The 26367-nt window shown below is 40.4% G+C and overlaps 1 protein-coding gene across 5 annotated transcripts in view; it reads left to right on the forward strand.

Annotated features, from left to right (window-relative positions):
* The window catches only part of TANC1 (tetratricopeptide repeat, ankyrin repeat and coiled-coil containing 1), a 60537-nt gene that overhangs the window by 12215 nt on the left and 21955 nt on the right, over positions 1–26367 (forward strand). For 3 of the 5 annotated variants that reach the window (XM_053947952.1, XM_053947953.1, XM_053947955.1), the window contains exons 2-7: positions 3828–3902; positions 15650–15853; positions 19731–19832; positions 20949–21070; positions 22017–22206; positions 25560–25817. In XM_053947952.1, the coding sequence (XP_053803927.1) occupies positions 3842–3902; positions 15650–15853; positions 19731–19832; positions 20949–21070; positions 22017–22206; positions 25560–25817 (937 nt within the window). In that variant the 5' untranslated portion in view covers positions 3828–3841. Of the gene's footprint in view, positions 1–3784; positions 3903–15649; positions 15854–19730; positions 19833–20948; positions 21071–22016; positions 22207–25559; positions 25818–26367 lie in introns of those variants that run through there. The other 2 variants (XM_053947954.1, XM_053947951.1) reach the window with 2 other exon arrangements.

The following is a 26367-nucleotide window of genomic DNA, read 5'->3' on the forward strand; positions in this document are numbered from 1 at the left end:
GTCTTGATTTGTTGCATCAGTAATACCTTGCTCCTTTAAGTATTGTTTTTTGCTGTATATTTCTCTTGTTTGAAATCTGGACTTTGAATTTGCCAGAAAAGGGAAATGTTGGAACTTTTCTGTGTGACACATAGAATGACACTCTGAATGTGTTTGTAGGCAGTGAAAGCAGTTCTGACTAAATGAAGTTTTCTTTTGAAGCTTAGTATTTTGGGATTCAAATTTTTGAATCTTTGGATTCAAAAATGCAAAATACACTTTAAAAAATACAGCTTATCTGAAGTATGTGTTTAATAAATCCCACACAGAAAGGTGGCAAATACTTAAGTACTTCTGTGCAGACAGTAGACTAAGATGTTCTACCCTGTATTTCTTTGCAAATGAATGCTGACTGGTTTTCAGGATCTAAATATGGAAGCTTGAACACAGCTGTGGGTAGTACTGTAAGGAGTGTAAATGTCAGGAGTTCATGGGCATTGACTCAGGTGCTTACCTGCCATGTGCGATTAGTTTATTTGACCTCTGCAGTAGTGACGAACTCCTGAGGGTAGATCTTTGAAAATAACCCTCTCCAAAAGGTGAGGGAGGTACAACAAGAGCTGGTAGTTTTATATGGAAAACATTCCCATGCAAGGAAGTTGCTGAGTTTTAAGGAGAGACTTGCAGGTGAAGAGATTTTTTCCGTCTCTGCTTTTCAGAGGGGATTCCTCAGGTAATGAAGTACTTATAAAGGTTGATACAGGAACTGTTCTGCGTGCCTGCGCTCCTGACTCTTTCCATGACCTAAAATTTGTGTTTTATAAAACTGACAATGTTTTGGAGTTGTTCATAAAGGAGCTGATCATTATAAATTCTTGAATCAAGGGACTTTCTGCCCTTTCCCTTCATGCTCTGAGCAGGAAGCATGTATGGAACGTCGTCTGCATCTAAAGAAAACAGTTGAACTGGTGGGAGGACAGCATCCATTTGAAATGGTCTGGACAGAGCTGGGAGTCCACCTTTGTCAGCAGCTGACAGGGTCTTCAACAAGCAGAGGAGTTGTGTTGGGACGGTATTATTAGCACTCTGGGATAACAAGTCCACATCTAATACCCGTTTTAAAATGGGAATGATAGTTTTTAAATCTTTAAAAAAACCCAACAAACACCAAACAAGTGGTTTCATGGCAGAATTTAAAAATTGGAATTAAGAAAACATGAACTGGAGTTGTTTACCAGAGTGAAGCAATTGCAGTAGCTGAAAGGGTTCCTGAAGTCTGAGTCAGGGAATTTTTCTACTTCAACTTAGCTGTGAGAGAGAGAAAGTGCAGTGTGCTTAGAAAGACAACATGCCAGCATTACTAAAATATGTAAAATATCCTATTAATACAGTTATCTTTAAAAAAGAACAAGATTTAGTATTTTGTGCCTGGTTCAAGGGATGAGAAATTATAAATGCACACTATTGCTGTTCGCTTTAATTGGTGTTACTGAGGTGTGAACTATGGGTATGAAGAAATACTGAAGCTGAAATGCTTTTGGATGTATGTCAATAAGCATCACAGTAGGTGCAAATAACTTTGGTATATCTTCTGGGTCCGTTTTTTTATTTTTTAAGTAACACTGTCTGAAGTATTTCTAAGCTGTAGTAGTTGGTTCATTCTCTCAGTGTTCACCTGCATGCTCTGGAATGCAAATGATGTTTTACTGGACCCAAGGTGGTGGTTTTAGCATTACTTCAGAAGACAGTTTATTTTTTCTACCTTTCAGTTTGCAAAGAAAGAGCTGCTATTGCTTTGCTGTTGCAGCCCTTTGGGTTAGCTCTCTCTGTGTGCATAACTCACACAGCAAAAGGTGAATTGCTTCGGAAGTACTTATCTTTATTTTTGCATTTCATTTTATAGGGGAAAAGGAAGGAAGTGGGCTTTATTTCCAGGTAGTAGGTACTTTTCATATCCACACTGAATGTGGTCTGAATAAGCAACCATCTTGCATGCCAGTTGTGTTCTGTGTTAGATCAGTGAAGAACTCTTTGCACAGTAGGGAAATTGGCCTCAATTCCAAAAAGAGAAAATCTAGGATGGAATTGTCCTTGATTCCTTTTATTTGGTCTCTCATTAACCCTTATCTATATTCTAAGAATAGGAATGACATATACTGTAGAGTTTCAGTTCTATATGAAGCCTGTCTGTCCTGGTTAATAGAAAATTCACACTTGTATTTGCAAAATAAGAAAGTTAAGTATAATATATGACTTTTCAGGTCTTCCTTTTTTTTCTTCCCCCTGCCACTCTATTCTAGCTATATATGTAAAATACCTTTTTTAGATTCTGAAATTCATTAATACTTTTAGGTCCTATCATTGCATAATGCAGGCTTTCTAACATGGCAGATGGTTTTTGTATGCTTATTTTGATACATTTATATTGCTTTGTATCCAATAAGTAATCATAAATTACTTCCTTTTAGCGTATTTCATTTTTTGGTTAGATGATCCAGTTTTGGGGGTGTGTTTGTGAGCTTTTTCAATTTTCTTGTTAGTGGAATTGGAGAGGGCTGATTAATTCCCATCCTTCGGGAAGCAGCTGGAAGCGTTGCAGAGCCTGTTGGCCGTGGCAGCGCATGGGACCGCGGTGTCTGTGCCGTGTGTGCTGCCCTGTGCCCCTGGGTGGCCCCAGGAGTGCCACCCCTCAGCACAGCTGCCTGCACTGTCCTGCCTGCGTGGGGACCAGCCCGCGCTGTGCCTGGCTGTCACCTGTGCGAAGCTGTCAGAGAGCTGCGTGTGGAGGAGGATCCGGGCCCTGGAAACCTTCCAGTCTTCTGGGTGCTGTTACTTGCATGTGCTTTAGGTTATTCATAGGAGCTGAACAATGCTGTTGTACTAATTTCTCTTTCTCTGCTTTATTTCATCAAATGAAGAGAACTTTCTGAGGAATCCATAGATTTTGGATGGAAGACTTTTGCTTTTCCTGTTGATTTCTTGTGGTGTTCTTGGCAGTCTGTTACATGAGACAGCATGGTCAGATTACTTTTTTCCCCCCTTCTTGTTGCGTATTCCATACTGAAAGTTGTATTAAATTATACCTTTTGAATTCTTCAATAGAGAAAACAAATGAAATTTCAATTCTCAGATGCTCCCAGAAAGCTTTTTGAGAAAGAAGTGATCTTCATAATTCCATCCATTATGTTTTCCTTGCTCTGTAACTGAAGTTACTTCTGTGAAAGAACTGTCTTTCAGGTTTATCAGCCCAAATACATTTTACTTATACTTCATACTTCTCTGAAATCTGCAGCTGTTGCTCACTTGAGGTTGACTGTTAAGTGTGCCATGTGGCAGGCAGAAAGCGTTGTGGGGATGGAGGAGTTTGTTCCTCAGTTCCCCTGTGTGCTGTGTGTGGGCACAGGTGGGGGTGGTACCATGTCCTGCTCTTATCCCTGCTGTACAGTTGGCTTTCCCAGCTGACACCAGCCTGCTCCCATTGCTGCCAGTCAGGCTGCTGAACTCCAGTCAGAAGTTAGAGCTTGATTTTAGTTTATTTTGCTGGAGTGTCTTACAGCAGCTTACTCAGGTTTAGCTCTGTAACTGCAATTGGATGTGGAATGTGGAGAATGCTGCATTTTTTTTCTGTACCAGAAGACAGCATACTCTTAGTTGCTTAGTTCAAGTATTGGAACATTTCTTGTGCATCAGTACTTTGCTAAACCAAGTGATGCTGTAAGAAATAAATGTGACCACCAAATGGTTTCTTGTAATTACCTCACTGTTTTATTAGTACTCATCCCGTTCTTTGTTTTGACTTGTGTGAATGGAGATTGCATTTATTTTTGTTTCTCTCTGTTATTCTCCAGGAGCAACACTTAAAATGTTAAAGGCCGTTCTGAAAAAGAGCCGAGAGGGTGGCAAAGGGACCAAGAAAGACCCAGGTATGAATATTATTGTGATGTTTTATACCCCAGGTGAGTTGAGCACTGCAAACCCAGCACTGTCCATCCTGTGGTGCAGCAGTGCCCGTCCCGGGGGCAGCTCCCTGTCTGCCTCCCCAGCTCTGCCTGGGGAGCAGGAGCTGCAGGCCTGGACCTGCCTGGAAGGCGGCTCCAGTGCTTTTATTGCTGCATCTCCAGCGGGCAGCAGCGGGAGAGCAGCTGGTTGTGCTTGTTGCCCTAGAAGTACTGAGAGCAGGCTGTGTGTGCTGTGCTGCCAGCTCCTACCCGGCTTGGTGCCAGCCCTCCCGAGCACAGAAATGCACTTTAAACTGCTTATTCGTTATGTTACAAAAAAACTCAACACTGGTTATATATTATGGGCAATAGAATTTTTATTATGTATGTCTTTTGAAAAAAAAATTATTGAATTAGTGAAAATATTATTATTAAGTTGATTATCAGGTTTCTATTATGTTCTAGTTTTTGCTTTAACTACAGAGATTTTTGGAAGGTGAAAGTAATCATTATCAACAAATCTTACTTAAAATAAGTTTTATTTTACTATTAAACGTATATTTAGTAGGCCACTACTTACCTGCATTACCTTCCAGGAAGAGGGTAACTAGGAACTTTCATTGCCATTTTCTAGGGCAGAGAAGGCCCAGCAATGCTTGTTGAGGAGGAGCAGTAGCTGTAGATGTGCAGGTCTTGGTGACTGGTATGAACCTGCCTGCTCTGTGCTAGGTGTGCTGAAGTCTTTGCTGCAGTGGCCAGAAAGCTCATGGACCTGAGTGAAAGTTACCTGTTTTTCAGAGTTTCATCTTAAATGTAAGCAGACCAGAGTATTATAATGAGCAATGCAGGTACCATTCTCAACTTCTAACAGCATCTCAAATAGGAATTAAATCCTAAGGCCTTAAAAGAAAGGAGATTCATTTTCAGTCTTATGTGAAGTTTTAAGAGGAGTAACTAAGTCCTTAGTACACTGTTCCTAACAACTAGTCTGGAATTGATGTTGGTTCAGCAGCCAGCCATTACACTTTTATGGCTAAATAAAACCTCTGTTATCACAAATCTCTTCCCCTCTAGTGTACTTTATATTTTTAACTTCAGACTGTTAATGTAGACTAACATTTCTCACTTTCTGATGAGTTTGATCCTGAATTATCCATTAGAATAAATTTGTATTCTTTGGCAACAAGAACTTCTTACTCCCAGAGTGCAATACAAATAAATCCAAATACTTCTTAAATGCATAAAATTGGAACCTTTAAAACAACACAATCCTGTTTTCTTGGAAAGCAAGTTACATACATATCTTGCATTGCAGCTTTTAAAACTATGCAGTTACACTGAGTCCTGCAAGGGGAGGGTATTTTCACTGTTCTTTTGCAAAAACCGGTTCTGAGTTCATCTGGCAGGTAATGTGTTGTTCTTCAGGAAATTTCTGTGGTCTTGTGAAGTTTTCACTCTGCCACAGTTCCTTTCTAAATGACTGAATGATGGGAGCTATGCTGATTAGAAAAAAACATTGACACTAGATCAGAGATGCACAGAAATGGTCACAGAGCAACACGAAAGGCATCCTGTTAATTTTGTGTGTGCTGCTGACTTGACGTTACCAGCTGGGGTTGTTTAAACAGAGTGGGCTAAAGATTCCTGTGGTGAGGCTTTCACTGGTACATTTTTTGTTAAAGTACTAGATGGAAGTTGGTTTTGGCTCAAAAGGAAAATTGGGCTGTCCGGAATGGAGCTCTGACCAGGCTTTGATTAAAATCTGAAGCTTGGAAAAACCATTTTCCTGTAGGTCAGAAAGCATGGCTTTTTATTTTAGGATCTTATGACATCTGTCTTTATTAATGTGTGCAAAAGAAGATTTTTCTCTGTTTTTGCAAATACAATGCTGCTGTATTTCTGAGCAGCAAGAGAAGAGTTAGAGTGTGGGAAGTTTTTTGGTTTAATTTTTGGTTTAGTGCATTTGTTTACTTGTTTGGAGTTTTTTGTTGTTGTTTTTTTAAGCAGAGCTCTAGAGTTTCATGTATTAATTAGATATTATGGAAACCAAGTATTGGGCAAAATTGGTGAGAGCTAGAGCAAGGAGGAGTTCAGTAGCAGCTTTTTAAAAGGAAGTAAATAATTGATACATTGGATTTGAGAGATTTAGGGGGTTTTTTTGTATTTGAAGATGATGTGAAAAGTTTGAAGAGAGATGTATGCATTTTATTCTGTCCTGTGTTATGCCAGGACTTCCTATAACGTTATGTCCAGTTTATTAGCTTTCTCTGTTGTTCCAAAGGACATTCCAATTCTTCCAGCTGTAAGACATTTCTCTACTTTTAGAAAAGATGTGAAGCAAGGCAAAGAACATTGGTCTTTGTAGAGCTTATTTTTGCTCACTCATCTCCCTGGTCTTTAAACTGAAAACAGGGAGAAACTGAAGGGTTTTTTTGATTGTAGAGTTTTCCCACTTCATGGCCCTTTGGATATGGAATAGTAACAACAGCTTAAAATTTCCTGCTCTCTGAAGAGAGTAGAATGCACGCCAGCGATGGGAGCTGACTAGAGAGATACCACTGTTAACGTGGCCGTGGCCATTCTGCAAACTGCTGTTGGAGACAGGAATGTAGTAGTAAATTTAGATGCTTCTCTCAGCTCTGTGGGCACATGGGCTTGATTTTTTGCTTATGAAGTTCTGAAAAATTTTTCAGGTTTTTCAGAGCTTCCAAATGTGGGAGGATGCAGACAGCACATCTCACTAGGGCCACCCTGCACACAACTGGGAAGACTGCGTGGTCTTTTTTCAGTATATTCATGGTTTTAGGAGTGATGCAGAGGAGCTAGAAGGTAATAAAATCTCCATGGGTCATAGTGGGCAGCCCAGCCGGCGTAGGAAGGACCCCAGGGTGATGAGTTGCAGCTGTGCCTTTACCACATGTGACCATTTGAAGTCAAATTGGAAGGGGTTTAGGTTAAATTGCAACAGCTTATTCTTAAACTGAAGTAACCCCAGTTGTCCCATGGGTTGCACGAAAGGAACGCCTGGAAGTCTGCATAATTTAGATCTGAGTGGGATGATTCCTGTTCTACTGAATAGAACTTCCTGTTTGTGTGTTAACTCTATTTTATGGGTTTTACAGCTGGTAGGCTTGTGGAACTAGTGTGAGTAGGAATGGTGGCGTTTTTTTTCTGGATTGAAGGCAGGCACAGCTGTAATATTAAAAAATATAAAAGGGTTAAAGGACAAAAAGAAATAATCTGAACTGTTTTAACAGTAGCTTCTGTGGATTTTAATATTAGAATTTCTCATTTGTCCTGACATAAGGGCTTAAGAGCTGAAGCTGTGCATAACATTTTTGAAATCTAGCTGCTGGGAATGTTGACTGCAGGTTTTAATAGATTCTTAAATTCAGGGTTATCTTGAAAAAGAGGGTTGCAAGAACTAGTATTGATACTTTGAGAGAGAGACTAAAGTGCTCTGCTGAAGAGTGGTAGAATGTCTTTGTAGAAATAACTTCTGCCTTGATCAGATGGAAGGCTATCATGTGGGAATGTCACTTCTGGAAAAATGATTCCTCAAGCAGCACCAAAAGCACTAGTTAGAGATTCATAGTTGGGCTCAGACTGTGCAGTTGCTTCAGTAGAAATTCTTCTACAATAGTTTTGTAATAAACCCATTTTAACATGGGTTTATGTAGATGTGGCTGGGAGGCATTGATAGGTAGGTAGGTGGCTGTTGTAGAATTAGATCAAATTTAAATGAAGCAAAATTACTGTGTTTAAACATGCACATATGTAATTATCAGTTTGTGCAACGTACATGAACACAGGTGAAAAGAGCTGTGTTGGCAACAAGTTACATGTAGAGCAGCTTTTGCAAGCAAAACTTAGGAACGTTATTTCTAAATGTGGATTTGAAGACAAGGTGGTTGATATCCTACTTAGGTAAACAGATGTGCCAAATGAACAGAATTTCAAACAAACCAAATTTTTTACCCAGACATACAACTTTTTCTGCATCCAGATTTTTTCTGGTTTTCTGCAGCATGAAGAAACCTGTCTTTACAGCCCTTCAGACATAGTTATTTCCATACAACAGACATAACTATCTGTAAGTTGATTTTTCTTTTCTCTTGTCCTTCTTTGCATTAGTGATGTACATACTTGGTAAAGGACAGAACCTGAGGGGGGAAAACCCACAGTCTGCACCTGTAGCCTTAAAGTAACAGAAAACTGTTTGGGCAATGTTTGAAACCAAGCGGGAAGGGAGTAAACAGAAACAAAGTAAGAAGTGGTACTTTCTCCTCTTTGTTAGCTTGTTGTCATCAAATACCTGTTATCTCTTTAAACTCTTCCAAAGTTTCCAAGTCCTCTAGAGGTTGCTGGGGAGGTGTCTCTCCAGTGGGACATGGCAGAGCTGTCTCACCTTGTGCCCTCTGCTGAGGGTTCGTGTTCTTGTTCCTTGCTCTTTGTCTTTTGCTTTGCTTTGTTAATGGACTTTATTTTCTACATTTAAGGTAATCCCAGCTCTGTCTCTATTTCTGCCCTGTGTTTCTACCTAGAATTGTTTCTGCTCTCTCCCCTCTGTTCTCATAGTTGAGGTTTATTTGTTGACCAGTTTATTTTCTTGAGGTTTTTAACTTGACCTCAGTAACCACAAGGAGATCTTCTGTCTCTGACCTCAGCTGAAAGCAGCTGGCTGTTTTTATTTTAATATAGCATAGAAATTGTGTGTGTTAGTGACACAGTTCAAGCAGTCAGAGCCAGAAGACTGTTGTTCAAGTTGAAGTTCTACTAAGTTACCTGTAAATCCTGTCTGTGCCTATGAAGAGGTGATAGTATAAAGAATATACATAATAAGCTTCAGAATATAAACAAAAAGTACTTCTTAATTATGATTGGTTCAAAAATTCTACAGAGCTACTCATTCTTAAATGCTTAAAAATGCTTCAGAGATAAATTTATATTAGTATTTCCTGTTGGGTTTCTGTACTGCCAGCTGCTTTCCAGTATATAATTACATTTGTTTTCTTTAACTGTCCCAAAGTCAGCAACTCGCCTGCATTTGAGAATCTGCTTTCTTTTTTTTTTTTTATTTACTAATCAAAAGCTCATTCAGGATAAAATACATGTAATGTATTCTAATTTAAAAAGAAAATAAAATCCTGTATATTAAGTTTCTACAGAACATACTCAGTTATTTCAGATGGCTTTGTAGTAGCGTGACCATTGTTGTTCTGTTGACCCAATATCAGGCCTGAAGGAACACGAATAATGGCAGTATTGTGCTTAGTTTGCAGTGTTCTTCCTGCACTAAATCCCATCAGAAGTTGAACATCAAATGTAGTACATGGTATGCCTGGAAACTTCATTGATGTCAGTAGAAATTCAGTGGGGTAAGTAGTTGGGACTTTCAGGTTTTCCAGCTTCAAGGCTTGTTAGATATTAATAGTAGTGGTCAAATAACAAGAGACAGATTATTATGTCAACAAAATGATGATGTTTAGAATGTAGCAACGTAGTGCTTTAAAGGCAGAGAATGTGGAGAAACAATCTGGGTGGTTTTGATTTCTGAAATAAAAGTTATTGAAGTACTTACAGATTTGTATACATCAGACTTTCAGTGATTGCCTGCATATTTAGATTTTTTTATTATTTCGTCTGCAAAAAGGGTCCATATTAATAAATCTTTCTTGTGTCTTGTTTGATTCAGATCTGGTAGATCAGACCTAAATTTTTTCAATACTCTTTGAGACCTAGTTTGCATTTGCATTAGTTTCTTCTTGTATTCAGGTATTTTTATGTAAGTATCTTTGGCTTAAATATGGGTGTACAGACTTCTGAATGTTTGTATAGAATGGAGGCTTTATTTCTGCATTACATTCCATTGCAGATTGGCATATCATTAGTTACTTTTGTTTGTCTGCCTTGCCCTTTAGGAATACTGTATACTGAACAAGTTGGATGAAATCTGTGAATTCAGAATTTCCTCTCTTTTATTCACTCTTTTATCAGATACAATTAAGAAATTGAGATTATACTTAGTATTCTTTTTCATAAGTAAAATGGCTTTTGAAGGCATGAGCTGTGATCGCTTGTATGAGGTTCCACCATCCCTGTTTTACGTTCTCCTTTTCCTTTCAGCCAAGGCCCCTGTTACAAGCCTGACATGCAGCACTGGGGCAGCACTTGGAATGATAAACAGAAATGTGCTGAAATTCACTGTCCCTGGGTTTTGAGGCTTTTTGTTTGTTGGGTGGGGTTTTTTTGTTTATTTGGGTTTTTTATTTATTGTTTTTATTACTAGTGGCAACTAAATTGCTACTCTGAAAAGAGAAATGAAGCTGCTGTGCAGAAAAGCCTAATTTTTTCTTAAGACCCAGATCCACTATTTAGTCATTATTTTAAAACAGTATTTTAAGAACTACTTGCTTGTAGTAGTAAAGGTTTGATTCTCAGCTGACTGTGGTGAGCTAAATGCAGCTTTTAACACCCCTGTCTTGCATTACATTTCACTCAGCATTTCTGACTAATACACTCTGAACCCAGCTGAGAGCATCAAGGTACCATTCTGGAAAACTGAAAGGCCAATAAATAAAATAAGTTTGCCTTTTTAAATCTAAATATGTAAATTCAATTGGCTTTTTTCTGTCCAAACACTCTGTGATATTAGGCTTTGAATTTTAAGAGCAAAGGGCATTTGTGCTGCATAAAGTACACATTCACTGTCTGGAACATTGAACTTGGAATGGAATACTTTTAAGTTTCAGTTTGACTTTTTGTTGTTACTCTAAAAATACCTTGCAACAGAAGAAGCATTGTTTCATGCTTAAAATACGGAGCTGTTTTTGATTTTGAAAGTGTGTTGCTTTGCCCACTTTCAGCTGCTCTTGTCAATTATTTAAGAGCTTAAGCTTTTTTGCTGAGCACTGAGTATTTAATGTGGTGAATGTCTTTTCAGAAGCTAATTCCAGTGATGTATCCCATGTACATATAAACACCACCCCTCAAAAAAAATTCTGCCCTTGAAACACATATGCAAATTACTTCAATGGTCTGAATGACCTCTATTTTTCACTGCTTTTTTTTTTTTTTAAGAACTACAGGAGAACATTAATATTTTGTGTACCGATAAAGTAATCCAAGGTGCAGAAATAAATGCCAGAAAGCGAGCAAATAATGTCAAGTACAAGCAGAGTTGGCAATGGTTGGCCATTTAAACCATTTATTCTAATTTTGCTTGGGTTGTTTCTCACTCATTGCACTTCACTGCTTCCTTTACTCAGGCCATAATGCATTTTCTTCCCATGCTAGTTTCTCTGTTTTTCTGGTCTTCCCAGAGTCTCGAGAGCAAAAGAATTAAATGTTGCTCTCCCCTCGTGCATGTATTTCCCATGCCAGCAGCCTGTGTCCTGTCCCAGAAGGCTGGCTATGGATGGCTCCACTTGGCAGGAGTGGTTCTGCAGCTCCTGGTCAGTGTTTGTCCTGTGTGACTGGACTGCCTTGTCCTGGCTGGACAGACTGGGACGCTGGACTCCCCACGCCTCCTGGATTGCCCTCTCCCAAAGCTGGGCTGGCTGTGTGTGCAAGCACACACACGCATGTAAGCATTTCAGTTTTGAAAGACACAACCCTTCAAGGGCAGTGCTTAGTGTTTTACAATGAAAATGAAGCATCTTCTACTCAGTCACTGAGCCATGTTACAGAGTTCTGTGTACACCTGCCTGTCAGTTCTATTGAAAGAATATCAAACCCACTGGGTTTTGTAATCCTTAAAGAGTTTCTTACTGCTTAGACATAGAGATGCCTTGTTCTGAAAGGGATTTTCCAGTTTGGATGGCTTTCCTTGTTCTTACAACTGTTTTCTTTTTCCCACATGTAGTTTCCTTCTGAACTTGTCTGTAAGGTCGCATCTTTTCTTAGTATTTGTTAGGGTGAAACACATCCTGTGAAACAGAGTAGACTTTAAGACTGTCAGTGGTAACGTGTAATCACATCAGTGTTGGATGTGGTGGTATCCTTCACTCTGTGGGGTTCACAGGGAGCCTTGGTCAGCAGCAGCAGCATCCTGCACTTTTGTTTTTTTAAACACATCTGAAGCAGAAATACAGAATTTAAGATTTCTTCCATTGTAGCACAATTTTATATCAGATATTTTTCTTAAGTGTGTTGAGAGTCTTGTTTCACTTTAGTAGAAAGGTTAAGGGAGAGAAAGACAAAACAGGCTATCCCAGAAGGGCCTGTTGAGGGAATCCATGGAACATAGTTTTCTCTGTGGTTGCTCTCAATATCCAGGATCAAAGAGGCTGCATGTTCATTGTTTTAGCTCTCACTGTTGTAAAGGCAGTGGTCCTATTCCTTCATGTTAAAAAGTGATCTGAATTCCCCCATCTGCATCAAACTCAGTTTACACATATATTGGTAATGTAGGTGGCATTCTTCTGGTTTCTAAGCAACTTATATTGAATGAAGAATTAGATGCATTTTATAATGTTTAATACTGATATAGACAGGTACGAAGGTTTCCATTTTAGTTATCCTCCCTATTAAATAGGATTAGTTTGATCTTAAAGTTCAAGTTCTCTTTTAGAATACTAAGCTCTACAAAATCATTACTGTAGTCAGCCATCCTTGTATCTCTTTGTATTTAAAGGAAAAAAAAGTAGTTTGTAATCACATTACACCATTCAGTTGCATCCTTAGGTGCAGCTAAACTGGGATTTGGTTTTCATTCTCCAAGCTTTTTGTGTGTGGTTTTTAAAAATTTTGTTTCTGTAGTTACATTGACCACTGAATAAGAACTCTAGTGTTGATTGATGCTTATGGAAGATTTTTGTCCAGAGGCTGCTTGGCAATGGAAAACGTACAACTCAGAGGTTTTAAAAAAATGGAAGTGGAGATTCATAGGACCTTCCCTTATGTGTTTATTTTACACTGACAAACTTCTGAGAGGTCATCTTCCTTCCACTCCAGAACTGACGCAGCCTGCTTTATACTCTGGTAGATGGCAGGCAATGTCATGTAATTTTAAAGTATTGTTCTGGTAGCTAAAATATTTTAAATTACTAACCTTTAAGTTAGTAACAAGTAATTTTGGGGTTTTGTGTTTGTGTGGCATCTGCTAGTATCTGGGCATTGTAGCAGACTGTATTTGACAGGTATTTCTCATGCATTTTTCTAGTATTGTTTCCATAATGCTAAATTGATGTGTGGGAAGCATAATCTATTACTGGGTGGATCCCACAAGCTTGGTAGTTTTGGGTTTGTCTTGTCATTTGTAAAGCCTCTTATGTTACAGGAATTTTCCTGTTACTCGGATGAAATGTGGAGTTTGGTCATCAGCCCAGTTTACACAAAATAGAAAGTGCAAGATTAGAATAAATAAAATCTATGGGATAGATTTAGAGACTTAGGAAAGGATGATGTAAGCACGTAAAAAGTTTGGCACCCCTCATTATCCCACATGGAATTGAACTGGAGGCAGCCACAGATGAGGTTCCTCGTGCAGGTCTGGATGCTGCGGTGCCGGGGCCACGCGTCTGTGGGTCTGTCCGAGGTGCCACGGGCTCAGTCTGCACTGCGGGGCCAGGAGCCCCTCGCTGGGGCAGGGACACCGCAGTGTCCCCTGGCAGCCCTGGCAGCCTGCCCCGGGCACAGAGCTGGCCCTGGCCCTGGCCCTGCTGGGCAAAGGGAGCCTCAGAGCTGGCCCTGGCCCTGTCCCTGCTGGGCAAAGGGAGCCTCAGAGCTGGCCCTGGCCCTGTCCCTGTCCCTGCTGGGCAAAGGGAGCCTCAGAGCTGGCCCTGGCCCTGTCCCTGTCCCTGCTGGGCAAAGGGAGCCTCAGAGCTGGCCCTGGCCCTGGCCCTGTCCCTGCTGGGCAAAGGGAGCCTCAGAGCTGGCCCTGGCCCTGGCCCTGTCCCTGCTGGGCAAAGGGAGCCTCAGAGCTGGCCCTGGCCCTGGCCCTGTCCCTGCTGGGCAAAGGGAGCCTCAGAGCTGGCCCTGGCCCTGGCCCTGGCCCTGGCCCTGGCCCGGCTGGGTGAAGGGAGCCTTGGCCTGTGCAGTGAGGGATGAGGGCTGTGCCAGGCTTCTGCTGGAGCTGCTCTTGGGCAGTTGGGGAGTTCTGGGGAAGAGCTGGTCTGTGCCTATGGCTGGGGCAGCATTCCAGGGGCTGTGGTGTACGTGCTCTGCTGGTTCCCTGCTGTTCCTGGTGTGCATTTTTTCTGAGCTTGCAGGTGTGGGTTTGGTCTATTACCTTGAGTTTAACAGCTTTTTAGAAAGGGCCTGGAGGAGCAGGGTGCTGTTCCTCCTTTCTTGGAATGAAATTTATCTAATAGGTGTCTGTTATTCCATTATATCATAACCATTTTACACTTAACACAGGAGTTTTCCTTCTTCAGCAGAAAACAGCGCTGTTCAAATACACTGACCATCACTGAGGATACAGTACCCTTAGGCTGAAGCCTTGGGTTTTCTCAAGGTGTGGGTTTTGCTCCAAAGAGCTGCTCTGTCTGAACACCATGGGGATGTGAGTGGTAATGTGCAAAGGCTTATTGTAAAATTAGGAAATGAAGGGATTGAAAATGCTGTGGTACACATTTTACATTTTTGTCTTTTAAGTCATATTGCTCTCAGAATCTGAGTCATGGAAGCCTGCTCTCCACAGCATCAGGAAAAAGAAAAACCAGAGTATGCTGGAACAAAAATTCCTAAGATGCAGTAATGTCTCTATATATTGACTGTAAAATATCTTTCCTGTTACCATCATGGTCAAATACTCCAAACTTACCGATTAGAGCTATTTAGCTCCATCCAGCTCTCTTCCATGTTGTTATGTTTCATATGCAATAGAGATGAGAAAATTTATTCAAAATTCAAAAGTCTACTAAGAAGGCAATGAATTGCACAGATTATGCCATCATAAAAAGGAAAATAGAAATGAAGGAATTCCGGGTGAATGTGTCAACCCTTTTGCACCCCCCACTCCTCAGCATCCACCTGGAATACTTACAAATTCCAAACTGCAACCTGGATATGTATCTAGTAAAAAGCTGTTAACAGGAATTCCAGTATTTTCTAGTTATATTTAGCTGCATTACCATTCTACTGTATTTTTCAACACCTTTTGAAGCAAACTCACATATTCTGTATTGAAAAATAAAGAATAATATCACCAGTGTTTAAATCTGTGTTTAAATCGGCTGTTGTAGAAGTTTAATTTTCAAAAGAACAGAAAAGGAATATCCTTAGTCTCTTTACTAGCACTGAAAGTGGGAAAACAAATCTTAGAGTGCTCATCTCTGAGTGTACCTATTAGTAATCCACCTTATCATTACATGTAAAGGTAACCCAACCCTCCTTTAACTGGTTCAGTAAGCAGTATTTCAGGTGGTCCTGGCTTTCATGCTAATGCAGTGATGCTAAAACACCTTTTTAGTTTGAAAAATACTTTTATCTTCATAGGAAACTTGATGTTAACCCTAAGGATGAAATCTGAAAAGTGCCGACTCTGTTGAAAGTGAGATTTTTCTTCCCCTTTTTTCTCTTTATTACATTAAATTAGAATGTTGCTTACTTGTGTGTTTACATTTTCCCAGTGGTTATGTGGATTCTGCAGTGGAGGTAGCACAGTAGGGCAAGTCATGCTCAGTTTTTGCTGGCAAATGTTTTCTTGTGTTAAATATTTATATTTCAATGCAACTCTAGGCTGTTTATTTTGGCAGATCACCAAATACATGACAAAATTCTATTTTTAGCAGGTGACTGCTGCCCAGAGAATGCCTCGCAGGTTACAGCAACATCTGGCCACAATGCAGATTTCCCCAGTGGCGAGCAGCCAGGCTCCCAGGACACTTACAGAACGAACTTGGCCAAAGGAGTCTCAATGTCACTGCCGTCCTCGCCGCTGCTGCCACGGCAGTCCTATCTGATGCAGGCAAGAGCAAACAAGAAGTCTCCAGGTAAGATGAAACAATGAGCAACTAAAATCTTCATAACATGTTAATCAGTTATTGATAAATGCTGCATAAAATAACATAGTAAAGTCATGTTAAACTTTTGCAACAAGAACAAGAGTAGTGCATGTTTCCAGGTTAAAAAAAGTAACTGGTTATTAAATAGAATGTATTATTTCATGTGGCAAAAAATTAATCTGTTTGGTGTTGCAGATACTTATATTGAGGTGTCTGAATATGATTAAACTTGGTTATTTATGTTTAGTTGGTCAGGTGGAGGACTGCTGCAAAAAGCTTTGTTTGTGCATGTGTTAGTGACTGTGTGAGTATTGTTTGTGGCTTTTACAGTTCAATTGCTTTACTTGTATCTCCATACACAAATGTATTAATAGATAAGTTGCTGTGGAAGTGACAAGGAAGTTGTTAGTTTTCAGCAGTTGTGTGCTCAGTGGTGCCTACCCATTGGTGTGGGAGCCAGACTAAATATGGGGCTCCATGGGGCTCCTTTTATCAGCATTCTGTGCATAGAAATCATTCCAGCACACCAGCATCACTTGGGTTCACTTGGGTCAGGGCGGGAGAGAGAAGCGAAACTCTCCATGTTCTTGTTGCCTGTGGCGACACTCAGCAGGTTTGAGTTTATAAGGTCTGGAGCAGTGTGTCAAAAGCTGGGCTTTGTCAGCACAGAAAATGCTGAACAGTTGATGAAAAAGTGACTGAAAAGCCATATTCACGATGACTGCAGAGTTATTCCACTGTGACCCACAGCCAAGGGAAAAGGTTTCCTGTGATGCTACAGTGCTGGGAATGCATTTGCATTTATGCATCATTATTTTGTACAAAGACCTAACCAGGTGACAGGAGGCTGACAGAAATATTGTGCTATTCCTTTGACTTTCACCAAACTCTAGCTAATGGAAGATGATTCAATATAAATTAGCTGTCTAGTATCTGGGGCAGGGGTAGTAACAAGATTATACCAATGTCCTGATTTTAAAGCTCTCTATTTCGGTAGCATGACAGCAAGTTGGAGATCTTTCAGGATATGGTGAGTGAAAGAAGAAAGGGCTGCACAGGAGGCTGAAGTAGTGTTCTGAAGTTGGGTAGTAGTGATGAAGTTGTCTAACAATGATAGAACAAAATTCTAATTTCAGTCCTCTCAGTTGAGCTTCTTCTACTACAAAACTAGAATAAGCATTGTTTGGATTGGTTATCTTACAGGTGTGCAGTTAAACCAGTATTTGTTTTCTTAAAGGGGTAATAATTTATTGTAGTCTGATTTAGGAGGCTCAACTAAAAGAATGAAAATACTAATTTATAAGGGATGTTCCAAAAAACTTGATTGTGGAATTTAAGATATGAATAAAAGATGATGCTGCTGCACTTGAAAAAAATGTTTGCTGCTTTCCTTACATTAATGGTACAATAATGCTTTAACAGAGAAAGGTTTCCCTGGAAATCAGTGGAATTCCATCAGTGAATGCCAGAGGTGACTCCTAGGAGAGTCTTGCATAAATGTACAACAGAACTTTAGTAAGTTTTGAAGTTAAACTTCAATTAAAACTTCTAATTAATAAGCAAATTAATCCTCATACCTGATTCTTGAGACTAGACTAGGTCAGAGAACTGGTTTCATCTTAGGCTGCAGTTCAGTGCCCTACCCTTGGGAGCCCTGGGACTGTTACTCCTGAGAGCACTAAGGTGTCCCAGCTCCAAGGTCCTGCATCAGGCAATCTCTGGGATCAGTACAGCTACAGATCCACTTAGTCCTGACAAGAGGGAAAGGATGGAGCTGCACAAGTTACAATGATCTTCTGAGACATCAGCTCTTCTGCAGTCAAAAAAGCATTAAGAATTACTAACAAAGCAAGAAATTACTTAAAAAACTATTGGTATGGAATTGTATAAATCTATATATTGTCCCCCTTGGGAGGAGACTGGAGTAACTCTGGTGATACCAGCTTTATAAACCTTTACTAGATTTAGGACAGAACTAGAACAGGCTTCAGGAATGACGGTTGATGTGGGATGGCACTGAAGAGAAGTCATGGTAATAATAGACTGGAGTGGTGTTTGTCCACCTAGAAGAAAGGCAGTTGTAAAAAGGAGACAGTACAGTCACTGTGTCTGGCAGTGTTGTGTTCACCTGCTGATGTTGCAGAGTATGAGAGAAAGGCTGGAGTTAGTTCCTGGAAGAAAAATCCATCTAGAACTCCTAAAGAACAAGTGGCCGCTTTTGCCTCAGGACACAATAAGGCACTCAGCAGCAGTCACAAGAGCATGGCAGGGAGTGTGTTTTCCCTTACTGAGATTCCTCTGCAATTTGCTGCTGATAAAGCCCCGTCCCAGATGAACATTCTGTCAGACTTGATTCAGCCATCCTACACTTCTGTAAAAGAGCTGCTGTTCTGCAGATGCACTTCACATTTAAATGAGTCCTTTTCATCCAAGAGTTAATTCATGTGTCCTGTTCTAGATTAGTGCATGAAAATAAATTTACGATGAATTCTCCTACTTGTTGCAATGTTGTATATTGGGTTTGCAAGTACTGTAAGTCACTTCCACAGCATTTTGTGAGGAACAAAATTCAGTAAAGAGTTTCTTCCACAGCTTAAAGCATGAGCGTTAAAAATACATCCTGAAGATCTTTCTGTGTTGATCTAATTTTACAACTGCTACACGTTTGGGTTTTTTTTTATTCTTTTAGAATGAGTGCTTTTTGTTGTCCAACTTCGGTATGTTTCATTATACTTCTGCTTACAAATGACAGGTGTGAACTATTGTCTCCTTAAAGAATGCAATTTTGTTTCAAAGGAATACGTTTTTAGCTGCTTTCACCAGGGCCAATGTCCCTTATTTTTGTTAGACAGTAGCATTGGAAGAGCCCCCTCTGGTGCTGGTGCTGAGATGTTGGTGTAAAAATGGAAATTGACTCAAGAATCTCTACTACAGATATAAATATGTGTTCATATAGGACTGACACTTCCTCAGCAGTATTTCTTAGCTAAGAAATTAGATTGTCACCATGTTCCCGTATCGCACTTCTAGGTGGAAATCTGAAAGAGCAGATGGGTCCAGCCAGATCGTTCTGGGCAAATGATGTGATGTGGTGGCCAGGCCTTCACATCTCTGTGGTGGTGTGACCCTGGGAGCCTGAGGCCGCAGAGGAGAGATGCAGCTTTTCTTTAAAAGCAGTCATGAGTCTTAAAGTGCTCAGAAAAAAGAGCAAGAAATCAATGTAGTTTTCAGAGACTTAATGTAGCATCTGAGGCTGCTGCCAAAAGGAAAGATGGGATGCTTAATGTGGCTGAAGTGCCACAGCCTGTATATAGGGTGGAGTTTTAATAAACAAAGTGTCAGAGAGCTTTGGTGTGCTCTTGAACTCTGAAGCAAGGAGAAAGATGCTTTTTGAAGACCTGAACTGAGGAAGGGGAAAGTCCCTTTATCAAGGGCAATGTGGGACAGTTGGCATCAGGCCCACAGTCCCTCTGCAGTGCTCCCTGAAGGGGTTTTGCTCTATTAGCGTGGGAAGTGCAGAGCAGGAGGAGGCATAGTTGAGAGCCGAGGTGTAGTCCTGAGTTACACATCAGTACTGAGAGGAGTAGGGAGAAGAGTAGGGAGCTACTGGGGTTACATGCAGTATGCAGCTTACACACCACATACAATGGGTTTGTTTTCTAGCAGTCTTCGTGTTCTGAAAAGCCTGGAGCGTGTTTCTCACGAGAGTGGAAGTGCAGGAGCTCGCTCATCTTTGTGATAGCAGCTGTGTGTTTTAGAAGTAATTTCTCTGCTTTCTTTGCGTCATAGAGAATAGATACAGGACATAGGAATCTTGTGGTCCATGTGGAAACAGTTCAGTATGCTGCGTTCATTCCCATTGCAGGTCCAGTCAGGAAGCCCAAGTATGTGGAGAGCCCCAGGGTGCCAGGTGAGGCAGCCCTGGCCCTGCAGAGGAGGCCGGAGCCAGGAGAGCCCAGCGCCAGTGGTGAGCATCTGCCTGCCCAGCGTCTGTCTGTCCGCCTGCCCAGCGTCTGTCCGTCTGCTCGCTGGGCTCCCTAAGTCTGGGCACCTGCTTCTCTCACCCACTGAGGCACTCTGTAGCAATTGGGAATTGTTTGCTGCACAGCATCTCCAAAAGTTAAAGTGCTAGAGCTGTTTGGGTGTCCTTGCTGCCTCCCAGCAGCGGGGGTGGCACCAGCAGCCCGGGTGCTGGCTGGGAAGGGCCCGTGCAGCTGCTCCTCAATGTCCCCCTTGGCAGTTCTGGGGATAAGAGCTCCTGCTGGGATCTTCTTCTCCAAGTGGTAGGATGATGCTCCTTATTTAATTAGCTGTTTATACCTGAGGATGGGACAGGCCTATGTATATATATATTTTTTTTTTATATAATGGATGAAAGAAATAAATGCCCTGTAAATGTTCCTGTCAGAGCAGGTGGTCACAGGTTGGTGGGTGATGCCAGACTGCTGCCATCAAAGAAGGAAAAGGGCTGGAAATGCTTGTTGGTGAGATGCCATTAGCAAGAGTGTGTGCCAGGGCAGAGCTGTGCTTGGTTGCTTTTGTTGCAGGCTGCCTCATTTTGAGTTTTGTCTTGTTATATCAGTTGGATGGTAGGAGACATTTCAAAGCACTGTACTGATAAAATTAAATATCTTTGCACCAGAAGAGCTGGGGCTTTTAGAACTGGTGTCACATCTTTTGCATAGCAAACAAAACAAAGATGTGTGGTACTAGTTCTGATGTTAACTGTGAGATTACAAAACATCTATGTTATTAACCTCTACTCTTCACATTTTTATATGACAGAAATAGAATTTCAGCTTGCCACTAAGCTTTGATAGCATTGAGGTTAATACTACTCTTAGGAGAATCATTGTGTTATGTCACTCATCAGTCCAGTGATGAACTAATTGCACTTAAACATTTCTGGTTTGACTGGCAGGTGGGTTTTTCCTCCCCTAGATTTGTGCAGTTATGCAGAGGATCCAAGACCCAAGAGCAATTAAAAGTCTTGTGGACAATTTGGTTGTACTTTTTCTACATCTTTTAATAGTTCCCAAACAAAAGACTCTAACATTCAATTTTTTTTCCTCCCAATCCAAAGCAAAGTCTGACAAAGACTCAAGCTGTTCTCCTGCAGCACAAGAATTGATGACAAGATTGGGGTTTTTACTGGGAGAAGGGATCCCAACTTCTGTTCACATGGAAGAGAAAAGCGAAGTTATGGTAGGATAATGGAATATAATCTTTTAATGTTCATCCTGTTTCAGAGAGAACTAATCATACTTTGTCTATCTGCTAGCTGCAGTTACTTGATATCTACCCAAATACCATCCATTTTAATAGAAATATAATAATAGAATTGGACTTCATTTTTAACAAGTGGTTTTTTTTCAAGAATTCCAAATCAATTTACAATTTCAAAACACACAAACTGAATAGATTTCTCATCATTTCTGGAGGTTAAATCTAATCTACTATGAATGTGAATAGCTTCTAGAATTCTCTCTCCTTTTAGTATTTAGGAGGAAATATTTGCCTTCTCTTTTCAATGATTTCCAAGAATGGAGAAGGCCAGCATTCTGTTAAAATGGGAGCATGCTTGGGGAGAGGAGTGTGTTTATTTCTTGCTGAGAAGTTCAATCAGACAGTCCTTCTCTGTCATTTGGGGTAGAGGGATTGGAGAGAATCAGGCAGCTACTATCCACATGAAACTCATCTGCTAACTTAAACTTCACAGTAACTACCAACCTCTGCTCCTCCCCCTTGCTCTCTCCACTTCTAGTCCCAGCCCTCCTAAATCTTAATGTATCAGTTTGGGTTTTCACACTGATGGTGAAAACTTAATAAGACTGCAGTTCTAGGTTTTTTCAACTCAAAGAATAAATACTAGGGGTATCCAGTAAAGTGTTAAATAGATAAGAGATCTGCCTCACTACAGCTTTTTCACTGAATTGTGAAATTCCCTTTTTAATTCAGTGGTCACTTTTTAAGAGCAGTATGAAAGATTAAGATTTCCAGTCTAGACAAAGCTTTCACTTCTTGAAGTTTTTACTTGAAAAATGGGCTCTTTGCTTTGCTCTTATTCTACCTCAGCTCGAGGTGTCTAGTTTTCAGCCCAGCAGGGTCCTGCGTGCTGTGCAGTGAGTGTTTCTTGCTCTTTCCCTGGCAGTGTGCAGTCGCCAGCCAAGGAGTGAGTCCCTGTTCCACCCTCACCAGCAGCACAACGTCGCCCAGCACTGACAGCCCCTGCTCCACCCTCAACAGCTGTGCTGGCAAAACAGCAGCCAACAAGGGCAGTCCCTGTGGCACCATCAGCACCCCCAGCTCCACCCTGGAGAGCAAGGACAGTGGGATTATAGGTGAGCATTTCCATTAGCACTTAATAGAAATTACTTTCCTCTTAATTGTGCAAGTCTGAGCAGCTGCTTTGTGTCACCATGTTCAGTTTTACACTGTCTATGGATCCCATTTTGAAAGAGTGAAATCTTGTTCTTGGCTATGACAGCTACTGTTATGTGCGCATTTCTCTTCTTTTGTTTTCCTGGTGCCGTTCTAATTTCTCCACTTTTTCCTTTGAAATAATTAATTTCCTCTGTTTTTTCTCCATTTCTTGTTTTCTTATGCCTTTTTTCTTTTCCATTCCAGAGGTCTTAACAGTGCTTTTCATAATGGTGAAGCACAGCAGGGCTTGAAGTTGATTTAATTTCCAGCTGAGGAAACAATAATTGATGTGATTTCTTATGAGAATAGCTTAAATTAAACTGTTTAAAGAAAGTGCAGACTTTTGAGTAATTGGCATGAAAATGAAGCTAAAGTGGGACATTGTGGAAGAGATGAAATGGTGTGATCCTCTGTTGAAAGATGGCTGAATTGAGAGACTATGTGCATCTTGTGTGGGGAGTCCATGACCATTGGAGGCACCACCCTCACAGCCCAACTGTTACAAGCTCCTTGCACCAACCAGCTGAGTATAAATCATTTCTACTGATCAGTTACCCTAAGAGACATAGTTTGTCATGGGTCAAAACACTCCTGTATAAAACTTAAGTGTTTCAGTTGAAGAATTTGAACATTCCATGTCAGATTGATACATGATCAGCTTCGTATAAGATCTAGTTTTGAGATAGCATGAACATCTTGATGTGAAGGAAAGGATATATCAGAGTTGTTGCTTTTGGAAAAAGAGCACAAATGTAGATACTGATATGAACATACTAGCCATGCTTGACAAGTTTGAAATAGTCCAAGAGTATGTCCATGCTCTAAATAAGGTCAAAATGGCTTCATGTTTGTTTAAAATAGTGTACTGCCATAACAACATCATTACTGTATAACCTTGGAAGTACCAGTGTTTTAAAGAAAATATTTTAGAACAGTGATAAAAGTTGCTTATTGAACTACTGAAAAGGAAGGATGAGTGTATGAATGCAAGAGCAGGGGGAACTTCCTGGTGGCTCCTTCAGTCAAGTACGTGTGGTTCATGGCTGCAGGACCACATGGAAATCATCAGCTGCTCCTCTGCAGAGCTGCCGTTCGTGTCTCAAATTCCAGGAGAATTTGAACACCCCCTGTCTCTTGGCTACCCATGGCAGCACCCCTTACATCTATAAAGGCATGAAACCAAGAAGGGAAAGAAGAGGCACCTTTCTGATAAGTGGCCTTTTGGTTTTTATATACAAGTATGTCTGTGTATTCAAATTTGTTATTAGTACATGTGCATTTTAAATTATGCTTAGCAAGTATATGTTTTCTAATGTCTTTGACAGAGTTCATCCAGCCATGAAAATATCTTACTCCTTCGTGCTACTTATGTGGGCCTCCTTTGTATTTCTACTCCCACTATGTTTTCCGGACCAGCAGACTGATGGGAAATCGGTCTTTTCTCCCTTTTCCTCTTTTTTGCTTACAGTTCAGGTTTCCTTTAGTTTTCCAGTGTTTTACTGCTGTAGCTGAATAATTCTTTGCTTCAGTTGAGGTTGACGTAGTAGCAGTAAAGGCAGGTTTTAAACTTCATCAAGGAGCTAAGCAGGAGAAAAGATTGGGCTGCTGGCCAAAACAAAAGCTTTGCTGGATCCTTGCTGCTGTGTCAGGATGGAAATCTTGAGCAGCCAGGTTTCCTGGAGCTGCATTTCACTCCAAGAGGAATCAAGTTTTAAAGATTTCATACTTCAGGAGGAGCCAGATTTTTTTGACATAACAATAAAAATAAAATAAATTTGTCATATGGAAGTCCAATCTAAGTGTGTGCAAAGATTAATGGGGTGCCTGGAAAGTTGGTTTTTTTTCTTCTACTGCCTCTAAGTTGCATGTCATATTATTGGTATTTCTTAGAGTAGGAGTTGTTGAGTTGAAGCATCCAATCTTCTGTTTCTTATGAATGTGAGCCTAAGCTGGAGGAACACAGAGTTGTACAAGTACCTCACCATCCTGCACGGCTGAAGCTGCAGTGCAGCTGGTGTGGAAGAACAGCTGGTCCTTCCTTGACTGGACCAGGCTCAGTATTGCAGGGGCCATCCCTGTGGTTGCATTTTTTTAACAGTCCAGTATGCCAGAACGTTTTCATTAAAAAATGAGCCAGTTGAGTGTAGAATAGCCACAAATATAGCTTTAACTTTTAAATTGGTAGCCTGGGAAGGACCCAGAGTTCAAACAGATATTATAGTTTGAACTGGTATTGATTTTTTAAATGTTTTTTTTTTTGATCCTGATGCCCTTTCATCCTATTTTGTATTTTCCTCTGTTGCATTAAAGTGTTCAGAATGCATTGAGTGTTGGCTTAACCTTCAATAAATATTTGTTGTTCAGTTATTTTGTGAGAGTTTAATGTAAGTACTTGAAAAACTTTTAAATTAAACAGAGTGGTTTCAGTATTAGTCATACAAAAAGTAGATATCTGCAAATTGTTCCTAATTGGGCAAGGAGGTTAGCATAGTTTTACCAAGCATTACTCAAGTAGGTCTTCAAGAATATAAAGTCTTCACATTGTTGCAGGAGACCTTGATTAAATACAATCTCAGACAAATACAGGCACACTGATAACCCTCAGCAACCAAACTGGAGCATTTGGATCCCAATGGGTAATGCAGTTGGTGTAATTTCTCATCCACAAAGTCACTGCAGCAGTGGAAATTGCTGCTCTGTACTACAGCATCCAAAAACACCTCAGTGGTCTTAGCTGCCTTTTAACTGAGGGTCTCTCTAGGTCTGTGTTGCTTATTGCCTAGCATATGAAATTTTCATAGCAGAAAAAACTCCCTTTCCCCCAAGCCTTTATTTGAGTCTCTGATTTATACTGCAGCACTCTTTAAAAACATAAATCAGTATAAATCAGTATAATAAATCAGTTTAATATAATCTGAAATTTTATTAAATAATTATTAATTAATTTTATTAATTTATTTATTTAACTGGTTCTGATTCATCATGCATCTACTCCTGTTTGCTCTTTCTGACAGTGAAATGTAGTAGGTGCTTAAGAAAGGAGCAGTAAATAGCTTACTTGCAGGAAGGTTTCTATCAAGATTGGTTTGCTAGGTATATGAGTACAGGCTGATTGTCATCCTGATGTGATTATGTATTCTAGGTGAGATGGACCTCTGAACAACATTGAATTTTTGTCATTTGTGTTTCACAATGCCATTTGAGAATGAAAATTCTTATGTGTGTGCCGTATTCCTCTGACTTTACTTGGGTTTTTTCCCTTCTTTCTCAGCCACTATAACAAGTTCATCAGAAAATGATGATCGTAGTGGATCCAGCTTAGAGTGGAGTAAGGATGGGAGTCTCAGAGCTGGAAAACACCAAGGCATCAGCCGTGATCGAAGAACAGATAATTGTTCACCAGTTGCAGAAGAGGAAGCCATTGGATCTTCTGAGAATTTGCCAAAAGAAGTACCAATGGGAGAGGGTCCCCTTCCTTACACTCAGAGTTCTGCCTCTTTAATAATGCCTCGTCCAAACTCTGTTGCAGGTAAAGTCCTGAGGTCAAAACCCAAGGGTGTTCTTAATGATAGGACATTTCTTTTGAGTCTTTCTGTTGTTAGTATGAAAGTATCTTTATAGGATAAAAAGAAAAAAAGTCTATGTTCTGAACTGAATAAATGAGCATTACTTCTTTTGTTTAAAACTGTGATCCAGAAGGCTCTTACCATGCTTTTTGGTAGGTCAGGACTTTTGAAACACTTCAGAGGTCCATCAGTTATTCCAGGACACTGCCTGGTGACAGGTAGTGTATTAGCAGGTAATACCTGAACCAATTCCAACACTTCTGACCTCGCTGATGTGGTTGTTTCTACAGTAAAAAAAGAAAAGTCTCTCAGTGAGAGAGCTGGCGGCCATTTAAACAGGGAAAAACCCAATTAAATCTTTAGTCAACTTGATTGAAACTCATTTTGTAAATGTTGCAATGTGAATGACTTAGTTGCCATTGTCTAGAAAAGCTTCTCTGTAAGTAACATGCAGATGAAGGACTGTAATAAATAATAACATTCTTTGTAACTTGTGTTGAGAGAATAAGCAGC

Source organism: Vidua chalybeata, chromosome 7 (genome assembly GCF_026979565.1).
Source record: "Vidua chalybeata isolate OUT-0048 chromosome 7, bVidCha1 merged haplotype, whole genome shotgun sequence".
Classification (NCBI taxonomy): Eukaryota; Metazoa; Chordata; class Aves; order Passeriformes; family Viduidae; genus Vidua; species Vidua chalybeata.